Genomic DNA, 18,339 nt, shown 5'->3' with positions numbered 1-18,339 from the left:
TATCACTGGAGATATTAGATGACCAAATTTGTTTACTCTATTTAATTGGTTCCCATTCTGAGGGGCTGGGGAGCCTGCTACAGCCTCAGTCATTTTAAAATGTTAAAATGAGTGTTTCATTGGCAAATTGCCTGTGAGGCGTTGCTGAACAAATGAACACTACTAAAGCTGCATTCATCATCTGACACTGTTGATTTTGTCACGTTCGTCGTAAGGAGTGGACCAAAATGCAGCGGGTATATTTATCGTCTTCTTATTTATTAAAGGGAAAACACTTAAACAAAACAAACAACGAAAACAGTCCAGTAAGGTGCACAGACTATACTAGGAACAACCACCCACAAAACACAAGTGAAACAAACCCCAACTAAATATGGCCTCCAATTAGAGCCAACGACAACCAGCTGCCTCTAATTGGAGGTCGTACCAAAACCCCAACATAGAAATAGAAAAACTAGATAAACACATAGAAATAGAAAATGTAGAACATAAACCAAAAAACCCGAACCACACAAAACAAACACCCCCTGCCATGCCCTGACCAAACTACAATAACAAATAACCCCTTTTACTGGTCAGGACGTGACAGATTCATCCACTGGCCCTGTTGATTCATCCATCCATACACCACATTCCACCACTGAGTGCTCCATCCCTCAATGTAAGATATCTCAGTGTACACAGTTCAATTATTGAAAATGACAACACTTACTGTAAGCTTTTTTATGTTGTACAAAATTGGAATTGGGATCTGTTGAGATCTCAATCAGTTAGTGTGTGTATGTGAGAATAGACCTCTGCCTTCCCACTGGGAGGTCCTTTAGTAACCCCACCTAGCTTTCCCCATTGTGGTGTGTTAACTCTCTCTCACTCTCCTCTCCACAGCATTATGCTAAGTGCCTGGCCCCAGCATGTTGGAATTGGGCTCCTGTTCAGTCAGTGCTCAGACCCTGGCGGACCACAGTGCCCTGGGGGTGCCCCATCTGGCCAGGGGGAGCTATGGGAGCAGCAACCCACGCCACTACGTCCTCCACCCCGAGTCAGAGAACTGGCGCAAGCACCGTCTGGGCCTGGCCGAGGGTTCCCACTCCTGCTCCCTACTGGAACCCCAGAGCCTGTCAGACAGCCTGCTTTCCCACACAGCCAGCGTCAACACCCTCTACCTCCCCCACAATGCTCATGCCCCCCATGGCCTCTCCCTGGATGTGGGCAGCTCCTACGAAAGGGCCGGGGAAGCGCTGGTGATGGACCCGGACCGACCCGTCAGCCCCATCGTCATTAAGAGGCGCCGGGGGGGTCTCATCGAGCAGCGGGACATTGTTAAAGCCCACCAGGCTCACAAGATTCAGAGCACCCCACAGGCCCTCCGCAAAGAATGGGAGTAAGTACAATGTGCCTCTCCTCTCTAAGCAAGCTACATAGTTGTTAAAGGAATTTTATATCTTTATGATAACAATCAATAATCAATTCGCCTTGACTAATGCCCAAGGTTTGTAAGACAATGGGTTCAAATAATTAGGCAAGGACTCAGCTTTCTGCAAAAGGTTTCTGTATCTTTATTAATGAGAACGTTCTGGCGTCAGGATAACAAAACAGTCATTATATAGTTCTTGCTTACTTACGCACATGCATTTACACACAATCCGTTGGTGACCTGCAACCCCCATTGACTTCTCACGCTGTTTATCACATTCTGGCTCAGCCTGTTCCTTTCCTTCAAGGTTAGGAACTCTCTGAAGTTTTACTCCCTTGACCATCTGCTTCTCTAGCTCTCTATACTAATTGCATACACACATTTCTTTCCCTCTCCAGTGGTTCCTGGACTTTCCGGAACTAATCAGACCAATCGATCCCTACATTGATCATCACATTGATTATTCATTAACCATGCTGTATGACTAATAATTCATCATGGTTTATTGATTCATTTACCTTTATTAGATAATTCTCTTATCAATAGTATATACAGGAGTGAGTATATACAGGAAGTATATACAGGAATGAGTATATACAGGAAGTATATACAGGAATGAGTATATACAGGAAGTATATACAGGAATGAGTATATACAGGAAGTATATACAGGAATGAGTATATACAGGAAGTATATACAGGAATGAGTATATACAGGAAGTATATACAGGAATGAGTCTGTGAAACATCTTTCTATTTTTCTTTCTACTTCTATTCACTATGTAAGCCTAGCTTCACCATTGAACAAGTTGTTAATATCACGTGCACAAGTACAGTGAAATGCCTTTCTTGCAAGCTCCATACCCAACAATGCAATAATCAATATCAATGTAGCACTAAAATTAACTTAAGGTAGAACAAAAACAAAGTAAGAAGCTATATACAGGGTCAGTTCCAATACCTATATTTACAATGTGCAGGGATACTGGATCAAAAGAGGTATATATGTATAGGGTAAGGTGACTAGGCATCAGGATATATGATAAACAGAGTAGCAGCAGCGTAAATTATAATTGTAGGTGTGTGTGTGTGGAGTCAATATAAATGTGTGTGTATGTTATGTGTGTGTTGGCGTGTCAGTGTGCACGAGTGTGTAGAGTCCTGTGAGTGTGCATAGAGACAGTGCAAAAATAAAATACAAGGGTCAACTCAAATTTCCCGGCGGCATCCTCCTTGTGTGGCCGTATTGCCCCCCAAAAAATCCATGCCTTTTGTGGCCAAAGTGGCAGTTGTGCCGTTGGGCTGAATATAATATGCTAATTATAATTTCTTTCTCCGGCTGCCGTGCTCTGAAGCACCTCTCACTCACATGGCTCTCTCAGATGTAGCCAATGACCATCATGTGATCGGGTCCAACTCACAGGCATTTCAGAAAAGAAGTAGGCTACAAGTGAATGAAGGTAGACACATCATGGGTCCCTCTTATCGAATTCAGAAGCAAATATTGAAGACGTTAGAACTGTCCACATTTAGCCTACTTTTCGTCAGCCAACAAGATGAGTAGGCCTAACAAACATCAAAAGACTAGCCTATGTCAATCTACTATCCCCCATAGTACAAAAGTTGACCTATTCTATTCTGTCTGGGACAGTTGTGGGATGGGATGGGTCCTAAATTAATACAACCACAAGCATCAAAAACACCTTTTTAAGCAATGAGGCTGACACAACAGATCAGAACGGTTAGCTTAAAATTTTGATTAACTGTTAGGTTATTTCATCATATTATACGCACAATAATGCGTTCATGGCAGTAGGCTATAAGCGCAAATGTTCCATTAGTGGGAAAACACCATTCTCAAAAGAGACCAAATGTGATTATGCATGTAATGCTTTTATTACAAAGGTGCATTTTAATGTTGAAAATTATCTTCACCGAACTTGAAACTCACGTGCTGCACACGTGCTGCACATGCTGCCAGTTAGGCTCTATATCCATTGAAAAGCGGATTAATCAAACCATATAGGCCTATGGGCTAGGCTACATGAGGTGTGCGACTATGATTTGAAAAAGTTGCAAAAAAAGGCATACGTTCCTGCACAAGAGCTGGGCATCATTCACAAGTGATAATATATCATTGACAAGTGTTAGGCTAATATTGTCACCCATCACACTATAATTGATTTAATCTTGTCTTCACATACTAAATCATATATGTGTGAAATTTGTTTTGATTTAGAATGGACCATTATCATGCACCTGTCTTGAAACAGGGGCAGGGGAAAAAAATACATATCATCTATGCACTTAAATAGCGAATGGAGGACGCTTTTCTGTCACGTTCGTCGTAAGGATGGGACCAAGGCGCAGCGGGAATGTGTAAACTCATCTTCTTATTTATTGAGAAGAAAACATGAACACCGAAAAACAAAATAACAAACAATGAAGAAGACGCTAACAGTCCTGTAAGGCACAACACTATACCAGGAACAACTACCCACAAAAACCCATCAAAAAACACCCCTACTAAATAGGACCTTCAATTAGAGGCAACGAGGAACAGCTGCCTCCAATTGATGGTCAACCCAATAAACTAAACATAGAAATAGAAAAACTAGAACGAACATAGAAAATATACTAACATAGAACTTTAACCAATAAACCCCGAAACACATAAAACAAACACCCCCTGCCACGTCCTGACCAAACTACAATAACAAACAACCCCTTTTACTGGTCAAGACGTGACATTCTCTCATGGTTAATTTTCATGCCAGCCAAATAGGCTATATTCCTGTTGTAAAGAGAAACAATGCGCTTAATATTAGGAAAGTTGAGAAATAAATATAGCAGGCCTAGCCTATAGAAAGCTGATTGAACCCTCCTCTTTTTAATAGAGGCTTTCTCACGCACTTGCATAGCCTATATGTTGATGTCAGAATGATTAGAGGGACAATCGAGTGCTGAGTACCAGGCAGTTGGTAGGCTACTAATGACCATCAGCAGCATCAGAGCTTGGAGAAACCTAATTACCGTGACAAAGCTGTTGACTGCCATCCTGACTCATGACCGCTGGTGTGGCGGTAATACGGTCATTGTAACAGCACTAATCCCTACCATCAGAAACAATGGAGAAAAATACATCCCATATCATTTAAACATGGAAACAGCTGCTCTGTCATTCAGCCTACATTAGCAGCAAATGTGTGGTTTTCAATCTAGGCCTACATTCCATGAGACTTTTGGAAAAAAAATATGCAGGGCTCGACATTAACCTGTTCATCTACTTGTCCTTTAGACAAGGAGGTGACTGAAAATGTTGTGTTGTTTAATGCAAGAAACCACTTTACAAAATAACATTCATTATTATTCCCATACCATTATTACAGAGAATCAGACAAATTATGCTACCCTTTGCCCATTGGCTACTTAGCTTATTCAAGACCACTCAAAATACAACACTGCCACTTTAAGACATAAAAAAAACTCTTTACCTGACTGCACACATGTTGTGCTCTTGTAGGCCTACTGCAGCTCTGATTGGTTATGGCGCACTGGTCTGTGTAGAGTATGGGCCTGCTTGTCGTTGGAGTAGAATCCTACTCCGATGCACTCTGCCTACAAGAAAATCTCTTGCGTAGCTTGTTTTGTTTTAGTATGTTTCATTGAAAGTGGCACATTTTGCATTTATTCGAGCACAGTAGAGCGAAACGTTGATAGTGTTAACTAAAGGGGAAAGCTCTAGAAAGTTGAGTGAAGTTCAATCTTGTGCTTCTCTGCACGAGCTGATATTTCTTCTGCATGGCAGTCGAAGGGGAGCTGCACACTTGCACAGGCACGCAGCTTCGAGGGAACATTGGATATCACACTGAGTAATATTATCAGGCTTAGCATAACATATAAGCAATAGCAGCAGACAAATCAGGTTGAAAGCAGTATACTGCAGACTGAACTCTCTCACCACCATGCTAATACCCAACCCAGCTATAGAGGAGGAGGAGGGGAGACCGGCATCTTCCCTCCCTGTGGTGCTATGGAATCTGTGAATTCTGACAGTGATGATTGCCTCTCTCACGCTGTGGAGCTGCCCTCCAGTGACCTTGCCTCCCTCCTCAGCACCCCAGGCACAGGAAGACTTGCCTGGTTGGAGAGGGAGAGGAAGATGGGGGTCTTTGACTGTAGCTGATGGTGTCCTTAATTGCTGCTTTAATTCTCTGCCCTGACCCTTCCCCTTGGTTTTCATGAACAAGATGTCAGGGGAGGAGGCAGGGAGCAGGGAATCCAGACATGATTTAAGCAGCTGATAGCATCTTGTATGTGTTGTGAAAGTAGAAAATAGAGCGTGTGTCAAAAATGGAGGTTTGGTTAATTCCTGCATCATCTGGCCGGTTCAAATGATTGTCACAGTTTGGTTTGTCCTCCAAAGTCCAGGATTATTGATGTTACTCTATTTGGGACAATAATCTAACTAGCCAGTCAGGATGTTATTACCATGGCCTTTACCTCTCACTGTCATCTTCTCTGAAGAATTCGATCACCCAAATAACAGTACTTAAATGCCTAAACTGCAAATGATAATGACAGTACTCTTGCAGAGTTGATCTGACATTTCTTTGAGCTGAGACTTTGGTTGGAGGGCATACAGGAAGGCTATTGGCTGACCACGGTAAATCATGACCTGATCGAAGTTACACTATACACTACATTTATTTAATACTTTCTTTGCGCTTTGACCTAAAAGAACTAGGAAACACAGCCTTTGAATGATGTGCTTTACTTTGTTCAACTTGTATTTTTGTTTTAATGCGTAAATAGCGGAGTCACTGACAAAAGAGAAAACATTAGGCCCAAGACGAAGTTGTTCAACAAGTGGGAGCAGCGGCTCCTCCCTTCAGCACAGAGGATTTGAAGGCCGACATTCTTGCTGTCCTCAGAGCAGACATTTTATCAATATTCAAGGAGGCGCTCAGTGAGGACTTTAATTTTATTAAGTCGAAGGCTGTGAGGCTGATATTTAAAGCTCATTAAAGAGCAGTGATACTATCAAGAGCAGTGTGCGGGTTCCCTATTTCTTCTCATTTTATTGAAATGCTACCATGTACCTGCAAAAAAGATAGCTCAGATCGTTCGAGTGCCTTTTGAATTTTGAATTAAGTCGGAGTTACAAGCAGTCAAGAATGAACTCGTAAAGCATACAGCATGTCTCTGACATGGAGCAAGGCTTGTCAACATGCTCAGACAACACGACTATGCTACAAACCACGGTTAAGAAGCCCGAAACTGATGTGGCTAGCCTTAAGGAACAATGCATACATTTACAAGGTTATATGTGAAGATCCATTATCAGGATAATGGGGGTAGCTGAGGACACGGGTTCAAGTTCTACTTCATAGGTCATCTCAAAGTTATCGAAAGAAGCCCTCAAATTGGATAAAGACGTCCTTGTAGACTGCTCACACCGGGGCTCTCAAGCAAGAAAGCCTGGCGGACAACCTTGCGTCATTGTGGCTAAACTACAATACTATCAGGATTGTAGTAGATGTTCTCCAGAGAATTTGGCCCACTTTGATGGAACAGAGCACCCATCTCTAACTTCCCAGACTATGCCCCCACCGTTGCTCGTGACCGTGCCTCTTTCAAGATGTCAAGAGTCTTCTCAGTGGACACTGACATTCAGTATGGTGTGGCTTTTCCTGCCCGCCTCCGTATAACATAAAACGGCACCGAGAAAGAGTTCCAAGACCCCCATAAAGCGAGGTTGGACAAAGCAAATGGCTGAATGTTCACCTGTTTGGCGATTAGGGTAATGGACGAATGTGTCTACCACTGCAGACTCAGTTTATCTTTCGTAGATACTGTATAGCGTTGCCAGTGGTATCAGTTTATATTGTTTATTATTAGGTAACGTTAATGTCACGTCCTGACCAGTAAAGGGGTTATTTGTTATTGTAGTTTGGTCAGGACGTGGCAGGGGGGTGTTTGTTTTATGTGGTTCGGGGTTTGTTGGGATATGTGTTTATGTAGAGGGGTGTTTGTTTAGAGTATTCTGGGGTTTTTGGTTATGTTCTATGTTTTGTATTTCTATGCTCTGTCTATGTTGTGTATTTCTTTGTGTTGGCCTAGTATGGCTCTCAATCAGGAACAGCTGTACATCGTTGTTGCTTTCTAAGATGATTGCCTGCCGTTTTGAGTCAGTCCTTCCCTCCATTATCTCTACAGATCAAACTGGTTTCATTAAAAATCGTCTTTCTTTTTTCAACATCAGACATTTTTATAACATTATAAATCTTTTTCATCTGACACTCCAGAGATCTTGTTATCACTTGATGCTGAGAAGGCGCGTTTGATCAGGTGGAGTGGGATTATCTATTTTATACTCTCAAACAATTTGGATGCGGTTCCAATTTTATGTCCTGGATCAAAGTCCTTTACTCCTCCCCTATGGCTGCCATGTGCACAAATAATAACCTTTCATCCTATTTTCAACGTGGGCAAGACAGGATTGTCCTCTATCCCCTCAACTTTTTGCCATCGCAATTGAGCCTTTAGCCATAGCAATACATAATAACACCACTATCAAAGGTATTCGAAGAGGGAGCTTAGAGCATAAAGTTTCAGTCTATATGGATGACATGCTATTACATGTCTGACCCTTTAGCTGGTCTTCCACAGATCCAAGTTCTACTAATGACATTTGGTAAAATATACAGGTATAAGGTTAATCTACAAAAAAGTTAATTGATGCCTATTCATCCTTCTGCCATGCAAACCTATTTTAGTCATGTGCCCTTCAGAGTAACTACACAGAAATTGAAATATTTGGGAATTATGGTCACACACAATTTCAAAGATCTCTATAAAGCCAATTTCCCTCCCTTGATACTCCGCCTGAAACACGATCTTAAACGCTGGGATTTACTTTCTCTTTCTTTGGGCGGAAGAATTAACACTGTTAAAATGAATGTATTACCTAAGTTTTTATAGTTATTTTAATGTATTCCTATCTTTCTGACAATCTTTTTTTTACCTCCTTAGATAAACTGATATCTGCTTTTAACTGGAACAAGAACAACCCTCAGATATGTAAGAGCGTATTGCAGAGATCTCGCCCCCAGGGTGGTCTAGCACTTCCGAACTTTCAATTTTATTTCTGGGCAGCTAATATAAGAATCATTCTATATTGGATGACAGAAATCCCTGATGTTACAGGCCCGAAATGGTTGACCTTGGAGATCTCATCCTGTGGCCCCACCTCCTTAGCTGCCTTACTCTGCTCAAAACTTGCATTAGCTGAGGCTGTTTCTAAATACACTCAAACCCTATTGTGAAACATTCTCTACAAATCTGGAAACAGTTCAGGCGATTGTTTGGTCTCAGTGAATTTTCAACTAATGCCCCATTGTTAAAGAACCATACATTCTCTCCATCATTATTAGACCGTGCGTTTCCTATCTGCTCTGGAAAATGATATTCTTATTTACAAGCTCTTCAGTGATATTCTTACTTACAAGCTCTTAACCAACAATGCAGTTTTAAGAAAATACCTAAAAAACGAGTAAGAGATAAGAACAACAAATAATTAAAGAGCAGCGGTAAATAACCAATAGCGGGGCTATATACAGGGGGTGCCGGTACAGAGTCAATGTGCAGGGGCACCGGTGTCGAAGTAATTGAGGTAATATGTACATGTAGGTAGAATTATTAAAGGGATTATGCATAGATGATAACAACAGAGAGTAGCAGCGGTGTAAAAGAGGAGGGGGGGACAACAATGCAAATAGTCTGGGTAGCCATTTGATTAGGCATTCAGGAGTCTTATGGCTTGGGAGTAGAAGCCTCTTGGACCTAGACTTGGCACTCCGGTACCACTTGTCAAGTGGTAGCAGAGAGAACAGTCTATGACTAGGGTGGCTGGAGTCTTTGACAATTTTTAGGGCCTTCCTCTGACACCACCTGTTATAGAGGTCCTGGATGGCAGGAAGCTTGGCCCCGGTGATGTACTGGGCCGTACGCACTACCCTCTGTAGTGCCTTGCCGTCGGAGGCTGAGCAGTTGCCATACCAGGCAGTGATGCAACCCGTCAGGATGCTCTTGATGGTGCAGCTGTAAAACCTTTTGAGAATCTGAGGACCCAAGCCAAATCTTTTCAGTCTCCTGAGGGGGAATAGGTTTTGCCGTGCCCTCTTCACGACTGTCTTGGTGTGCTTGGACCATGTTAGTTTGTTGGTGATGTGGATGCCAAGGAACTTGAAGCTCTCAACCTGCTCCACGACAGCCCCGTTGATGAGAATGGGGCATGCTCAGTCCTCATTTTCCTGTAGTCCCCAATCATCTCCTTTGTCTTGATCACGTTGAGGAAGAGGATGTTGTCCTGCACCACATGGTCAGGTCTCTGACCTCCTCCCTATAGGCTGTCTCATCGTTGTTGGGGATCAGGCCTACCACTGTTGTGTCATCTGCAAACTTAATGATGGTGTTGGAGTCGTGCCTGGCCGTGCAGTCATGAGTGAACAGGGAGTACAGGAGGACTCTGAGCACGCATCCCTGAGGGGCCCCCGTGTTGAGGATCAGCGCGACGGATGTTTTGTTACCTACACTTACCACCTGAGGGCGGCCAGTCAGGAAGTCCAGGATCCAGTTGCAAACGGAGGTGTTTAGTCCCACCGTCCTTAGCTTGGTGAAGATCTTTGAGGGCACTATGGTGTTGAATGCTGAGCTGTAGTCAATGAAAGGCATTCTCACATAGGTGTTCCTTTTGTCCAGGTGGGAAAGGGCAGTGTGGAGTGCAATAGAGATTGCATCATCTGTGGATCTGTTGGGGCAGTATGCAAATTAGAGTGGGTCTATGATTTCTGGGATAATGGTGTTGATGTGAGCCGTGACAAGCATGTGAGTGCTATGGGTTGGTAGTCATTTAGGCAGGTTACCTTGGGCACAGGGACTATGGTGGTCTGCTAGAAACATGTTGGTATTACAGACTCAGACAGGGAGAGGTTGAAAATGTCAGTGAAGACGCTTGCCAGTTGGTCAGCGCATGCTCGGTGTACATGTCCTGATAATCCGTCTGGCCCTGTGGCCTTGTGAATGCTGACCTGTTTAAAGGTCTTACTCACATCGGCTGTGGAGAGCGTGATCACACAGACATCCAGAAAAGCTGATGCTCTCTATGACTAGGGGGAGTTAGACTGTACTTTCCTCGAAGCGAGCATAGAAGTTATTTACTCGTCTGGTAGGCTCGTGTCACTGCGCAGCTCTCGGCTGCGCTTCCCTTTGTAGTCTGTAATAGTTTGCAAGCCCTGCCACATCCGACGAGCATCGGAGCCGGTGTAGTACGATTCGATCTTAGTCCTGTATTGATGCTTTGCCTGTTTCTTATAAGCTTCCGGGTTAGAAGCCCGCTCCTTGAAAGCGGCAGCTCTACCCTTTAACTCAGTGTGAATGTTGCCTGTAACCCATGGCTTCTGGTTGGGGTTGGGGAACATATTCCAGTCTGTGCTAGCAAAACAGTCCGGTAGTTTAGCATCGGCTTCATCTGACCACTTTTTTATAGACCTAGTCACTGGTGCTTCCTGCTATAATTTTTGCTTGTAAGCAGGAACCAGGAGGAAAGAAATATGGTCAGATTTGCCAAATGGAGGGCGAGGGAGAGCTTTGTATGCGTCTCTGTTTGTGGAGTAAAGGTGGGCCAGAGTTTTTTTCCTTCTGGTTGCACATTTAACATGCTAATAGAAATGAGGTAAAACTGATTTAAGTTTCCCTGCATTAAAGTCCCCAGCCACTAGAAGTGCCACCTCTGGATGAGCGTTTTCCTGTTTGCTCATGGCGGTATACAGCTCATTGAGTACAGTTTTAGTGCCAGCATCAGTCTGTGGTGGTATGTAAAACAGCTACGAAAAATTCTAATAACTCTCTAGGTAGATAGTGTGGTCTACAACTTATCATGAGATACTCTACCTCAGGCGATCAAAACCTTGAGACTTCCTTAGATATCGTGCAGCAGCTGTTGTTTACAAATATGCGTAGGCCCCCACCCCATGTCTTACCAGAGGCTGCTGTTATATCCTGCCGACAGAGTGTATAACCCGCCAGCTGTATTTTATTAATGTCGTCGTTCAGACACAAACTCGGTGAAACATAAGATATTACAGTTACAGTTTTTAATGTCCCATTGGTAGAATATACTTGCTTTCAGTTCATCCCATTTATTTTCCAGCGATTGAACGTTAGCTAGCAGTACAGAGGTCAAAGGCAGATTAGCCACTCTTTGCCTGACCCTCACAAGGCACCCTGATCTCTTTCTGCAAAATCTCAGTTTCCTTCTCCAGCGAATGACGGGGATGTGTGCCTGTTCGGGTGTTTGGAGTATATCCTTCTCGTCTGACTCATTAAAGAAAAACTCTTTGTCCAATTCGAGGTGAGTAATTGCTGTTCTGATGTCCAGAAGCTCTTTTCGGTCATAAGAGACAGTATTATGTACAAAACAAGTTATGAACAACGTGAAAAAACATACAAAATAGCACAGTTGGTTAAGAGCCATGAAAATGTCAGCAATCCCCTCCGGCGCCATCTTTCTCCTTTATTGTATTATTCGGAGTGGCACCACAGGAGGCCCCTCTAAACAGTTCTAAGGGCAACATGCTGGCATTTACTACTCTTCTAGCTAGACGCTACTCCATTAGGGGATCTTTAATTAAATGTTATAATATCTGGCAACCACTCCTATCCTTTGTAGAAGACATGAATCCATCTAATTTCACAACTCCATAAACCAACCCAAATTAATATTTTGTAACTTTATGTTTTATAATATGTTTGTATTTCTTTTTACTATTTGATTATTTTACTCATTGTATGGTATATCATGCCTGCTTTAAGTCTGGTTTTGGGGTGGGGCTCTATTAGAGCATGGGGGTGTTGGGGTGGGTTTGATTTGATTTGGTAGGGGATCCGTGTGTGTTCTGCCCTCTACCTGTTCTGTCTGTTAACTGTGGAATTAAAAAAATGCCAAAAATAAAAACGTTGAAAAAAAGAACTTTCATAGATGACCAGCAGGGTCAAATAATAATCACAGTGGTTGTAGAGGGTGCAACAGGTCAGTACATCAGTAGTATATGTCAGTTGGCGTTTCATAGCCGAGCATTCAGAGGTCCAGACAGCAGGTGCGGTAGAGCGAGCGATAGAGAGTCGAAAACAGCAGGTCTGGGAAAAGGTAGCACGTCTGGTGAACAGGTCAGGGTTCCATTGCCGCAGGCAGAACAGTTGAAACTGGAGCAGCAGCATGACCAGGTGAACTGGGGACAGCCAGGAGTCATCAGGCCAGGTAGTCCTGAGGCATGATCTTAGGGCTCAGGTTAGGGAGAGAGGGAGAGAGAGAGAATTAGGACACCAGATAAGACAGGAGAATTACACCAGATATAAGAGGCTGACCCTAGGCCCCCGGGAAATAGACTATTGCAGCATAGATACTGGAGGCTGAGATAGGGGTGGGTAGGGGGACACTGTGGTCCTGTCCGACGATACCCCCGGACAGGGCCAAGGCTTTCCACTAGATGTTGGAACATTGCTGCAGGGCATTAGTGAGGTCGGGCACTGATGTTTGCCGATTAGGCCTGGCTCACAGTCAGTGTTCCAATTCATCCCAAAGGTGTTCGAAGGGGTTGAGTTCAGGGCTCTGTGCAGGCCAGTCAAGTTCTCCCACACCGATCTCGACAAACTATTTCTATATGGACGTCGCTTTGTGCTAGAGGTCGACCGATTATGATTTTTCAACACCGATACCGATTATTGGAGTACCAAAACCCGATACCGATTAATCGGCCGATTTTATTTATGTATATATATATATATATATATATATATATATATATATATATACTGCTCAAAAAAATAAAGGGAACACTTAAACAACACATCCTAGATCTGAATGAAAGAAATAATCTTATTAAATACTTTTTTCTTTACATAGTTGAATGTGCTGACAACAAAATCACACAAAAATAATCAATGGAAATCCAATTTATCAACCCATGGAGGTCTGGATTTGGAGTCACACTCAAAATTAAAGTGGAAAACCACACTACATGCTGATCCAACTTTGATGTAATGTCCTTAAAACAAATGAGGCTCAGTAGTGTGTGTGGCCTCCACGTGCCTGTATGACCTCCCTACAACGCCTGGGCATGCTCCTGATGAGGTGGCGGATGGTCTCCTGAGGGATCTCCTCCCAGACCTGGACTAAAGCATCCGCCAACTCCTGGACAGTCTGTGGTGCAATGTGGCGTTGGTGGATGGAGCGAGACATGATGTCCCAGATGTGCTCAATTGGATTCAGGTCTGGGGAACGGGCGAGCCAGTCCATAGCATCAATGCCTTCCTCTTGCAGGAACTGCTGACACACTCCAGCCACATGAGGTCTAGCATTGTCTTGCATTAGGAGGAACCCAGGGCCAACCGCACCAGCATATGGTCTCACAAGGGGTCTGAGGATCTCATCTCGGTACCTAATGGCAGTCAGGCTACCTCTGGCGAGCACATTGAGGGCTGTGCGGCCCCCCAAAGAAATGCCACCCCACACCATGACTGACCCACCGCCAAACCGGTCATGCTGGAGGATGTTGCAGGCAGCAGAACGTTCGCCACGGCGTCTCCAGATTCTGTCACGTCTGTCACGTGCTCAGTGTGAACCTGCTTTCATCTGTGAAGAGCACAGGACGCCAGTGGCGAATTTGCCAATCTTGGTGTTCTCTGGCAAATACCAAACGTCCTGCACGGTGTTGGGCTTTAAGCACAACCCCCACCTGTGGACGTCGGGCCCTCATACCACCCTCATGGAGTCTGTTTCTGACCGTTTGAGCAGACACATGCACATTTGTGGCCTGCTGGAGGTCATTTTGCAGGGCTCTGGCAGTGCTTCTCCTGCTCCTCCTTGCACAAAGGCGGAGGTAGCTGTCCTGCTGCTGGGTTGTTGCCCTCCTAAGGCCTCCTCCACGTCTCCTGATGTACTGGCCTGTCTCCTGGTAGTGCCTCCATGCTCTGGACACTACGCTGACAGACACAGCAAACCTTCTTGACACAGCTCGCATTGATGTGCCATCCTGGATGAGCTGCACTACCTGAGCCACTTGTGTGGGTTGTAGACTCCGTCTCATGCTACCACTAGAGTGAAAGCACCACCAGCATTCAAAAGTGACCAAAACATCAGCCAGGAAGCATAGGAACTGAGAAGTGGTCTGTGGTCCCCACCTGCAGAACCACTCCTTTATTGGGGGTGTCTTGCTAATTGCCTATGATTTCCACCTGTTGTCTATTCCATTTGCACAACAGCATGTGACATTTATTGTCAATCAGTGTTGCTTCCTAAGTGGACAGTTTGATTTCACAGAAGTGTGATTGACTTGGAGTTACATTATGTTGTTTAAGTGTTCCCTTTATTTTGTTGAGCAGTGTATACACACATATATATGTGTGTATTTATTTATTTGTAATAATGACAATTACAACAATACTGAATGAACACTTATTTTAACTTAATATAATACATCAATAAAATCAATTTAGCCTCAAATAAAAAATGAAACATGTTCAATTTGGTTTAAATAATGCAAAAACAAAGTGTTGGAGAAGAAAATAAAAGTGCAATATGTGCCATGTAAAAAAGCTAACGTTTAAGTTCCTTGCTCAGAACATGAGAACATATGAAAGCTGGTGGTTCCTTTTAACATGAGTCTTCAATATTCCCAGGTAAGAAGTTTTAGGTTGTAGTTATTGTAGGAATTATAGGACTATTTCTCTCTCTATACCATTTGTATTTAATTTATCTTTGGCTATTGGATGTTCTTATAGGCACTATAGTATTGCCAGTGTAACAGTATAGCTTCCATCCCTCTCCTCGCCCCTACCTGGGCTCGAACCAGGGACTCTCTGCACACATCGACAACAGCCACCCTCAAAGCATCGTTACCCATCACTCCACAAAAGCCGCAGCCCTTGCAGAGCATGGGGAAGAACTACTTCAAGGTCTCAGAGCGAGTGACGTCACCGATTGAAACGCTATTTGCGCGCACCCCGCTAACTAGCTAGCCATTTCACATCGGTAATGGCAGCCTAATCTCGGGAGTTGATAGGCTTGAAGTCATAAACAGCTCAATGCTTGAAGCACAGCGAAGAGCTGCTGGCAAATGCAGGAAAGTTCTGTTTGAATGAATGCTTACGAGCCTGCTGCTGCCTACCACCGCTCAGTCAGACTGCTCTATGAAATATCAAATCATAGACTTAATTATAATATAATAACACACAGAAATACGAGCCTTAGGTCATTATTATGGTCAATCCAGAAACTATCATTTCGAAAACAAAACGTTTATTCTTTCAGTGAAATACAGAACCTTTCTGTATTTTATCTAACGGGTGGCATCCCTAAGTCTAAATATTGCTGTTACATTGCACAACCTTCAATGTTATGTCATAATTATGTACAATTCTGGCAAATGAATTACGGTCTTTGTTAGGAAGAAATGGTCTTCACACAGTTCGCAACGAGCCAGGTGGCCCAAACGGCTGCATATACCCTGACTCTGCTTGCACAGAACGCAAGAGAAGTGACACAATTTCCCTAGTTAAAATAAATTCATGTTAGCAGGCAATATTAACTAAATATGCAGGTTTAAAAATATATACCTGTGTATTGATTTTAAAGAAAGGCATTGATGTTCATGGTTAGGTACACATTGGTGCAACGATAGTGCTTTTTTCGTGAATGCGCTTGTTAATAAATCATCACCCGTTTGGCAAAGTAGGCTGTGATTCGATGAGAAATTAACAGGCACTGCATCGGTTATATGCAACGCAGGACAAGCTAAATAAACTAGTAATTTCATCAACCATGTGTAGATAACTAGTGATTATGATAAGATTGATTGTTTTTTATATGATAAGTTTAATGCTAGCTAGCAACTTACCTACCTGCCTGCAGTCTCCTCGTGGAGTGCAATCGGCCATGATCGGTGTCCAAAAATGCTCATTACCGATTGTTATGAAAATGTGAAATCAGCCCTAATTAATCGGCCATTCCGATTAATCGGTCGACCTCTACTTTGCTGCACGAGGGCATTGTCATGCTGAAACAGGAAAGGGCCAAACTGTTTCCACAAAGTTGGAAGCACAAAATAGTCTAGAATATCATTGTATGCTGTAGCATTAAGATTTCCCTTCACTGGAACTAAGGGGCCTAGCCTGAACCATGAAAAACAGCCCCACACCATTATTCCTCCTCCACCAAACTTTACAATTATTTTCTTATTTAACCTTTATTTAACTAGGCAAGTCAGTTAAGAACAAATTCTTATTTACAATGACAGCCTACCCCGGCCAAACCCTAACACGGATGGCGCTGGGCCAATTGTGTACCGCCCTATGGGACTCCCAATCATGGCCAGTTGTGATACAGCCTGGAATCGAATCAGGATCTGTAGTGATGCCTCTAGCACACAAGATGCAGTGCCTTAGACCGCTGTGCCACTCGGGAGCCCAATTAGCACTATGCATTGATGCAGGTAGCGTTCTGGCATCCGCCAAACCCAGATTCATCCGTCGGACTGCCAGATGGTGAAGCGTGATTCATCACACCAGAGAACGCGTTTTCACTGCTCCAGAGTCCAATGGCAGAGAGCTTTACACCACTCCAGCCAGCGCTTGACATTGCGCATGGTGATCTTAGGCTTGTGTGCGGCTGCTGATGTTGTTTCCAGAGGCAGTTTGGAACTCTGTAGTGAGTGTTACAACTGAGGACAGATGATTTTTATGCACTCGGTGGTCCCGTTCTATGAGCTTGTGTGGCCCACCACTTCGCAGCTCAGCTGTTGTTGCTCCTAGACGTTTCCACTTCACAATAACAGCAACTGGATCCTGGACTTCCTGATGGGCCACCACCAGGTGGTAAGGGTAGGTAACAACACATCCGCCACGCTGATCCTCAACACGGGGGCCCCTCAGGGGTGCGTGCTCTGTCCCCTCCTGTACTCCATGTTCACTCATGACTGCACAGCCAGGCATGACTCCAACACCATCATTAAGTTTGCTGATGACACAACAGTGGTAGGCCTGATCACCGACAACGATGAGACAGCCTATAGGGAGGAGGTCAGAGACCTGACCATGTGGTGCCAGGACAACAACCTCTTCCTCAACGTGATCAAAACAAAGGAGGTGATTGTGGACTACAGGAAAAGGAGGACCAAGCATGCCCCCATTCTCATCGACGGGGCTGTCGTGGAGCAGGTTGAGAGCTTCAAGTTCCTTGGTGTCCACATCACCAACAAACTAACATGGTCCAAGCACACCAAGACAGTCGTGAAGAGGGCACGACAAAACCTATTCCACCTCAGGAGACTGAAAAGATTTGGCATGGGTCCTCAGATCCTCAAAAGGTTTTACAGCTGCACCATCGAGAGCATCCTGACGGGTTGCATCACTGCCTGGTATGGCAACTGCTTGCCCTCTGACCGCATGGCACTACAGAGGGTAGTGCGTATGGCCCAGTACATCACCGGGGCCAAGCTTCCTGCCATCCAGGACCTCTATACCAGGCTTTGTCAGAGGAAGGCCCTAAAAATTGTCAAAGACTCCAGCCACCCTAGTCATAGACTGTTCTCTCTGCTACCACACGGCAAGCAGTACCGGAGCGCCAAGTCCAGGTCCAAGAGGCTACTAAACAGCTTCTACCCCCAAGCCATAAGACTCCTGAACAGCTAATCAAATGGCTACCCAGACTATTTGCATTGCCCCCCCCTTCTACACTGCTGCTACTCTCTGTTATTATCTACGCATAGTCACTTTAATAATTCTACCTACATGTACATATTACCTCAATTACCTCAACACCGGTGCCCCCGCACATTGACTCTGACCGGTGCCCCCTATATATAGCCC

General features: G+C 44.1%; 1 protein-coding gene across 8 annotated transcripts in view; it reads left to right on the top strand.

Moving 5' to 3' along the window:
* Window positions 1–740: 740 nt before the first annotated feature.
* cacna1ea (calcium channel, voltage-dependent, R type, alpha 1E subunit a) overlaps window positions 741–18,339 on the top strand; it is a 167,107-nt gene continuing 149,508 nt past the window's right edge. For all 8 annotated transcript variants that reach the window (XM_029707299.1, XM_029707296.1, XM_029707298.1 and 5 more), the window contains exon 1: window positions 741–1,381. In XM_029707299.1, the coding sequence (XP_029563159.1) occupies window positions 912–1,381 (470 nt within the window). In that variant the 5' untranslated portion in view covers window positions 741–911. The remainder of the gene's footprint in view (window positions 1,382–18,339) is intronic.

This window comes from Salmo trutta, chromosome 22, assembly GCF_901001165.1.
Source record: "Salmo trutta chromosome 22, fSalTru1.1, whole genome shotgun sequence".
NCBI lineage: Eukaryota > Metazoa > Chordata > Actinopteri > Salmoniformes > Salmonidae > Salmo > Salmo trutta.
This window is presented reverse-complemented; position numbering and strand designations above follow the sequence as displayed.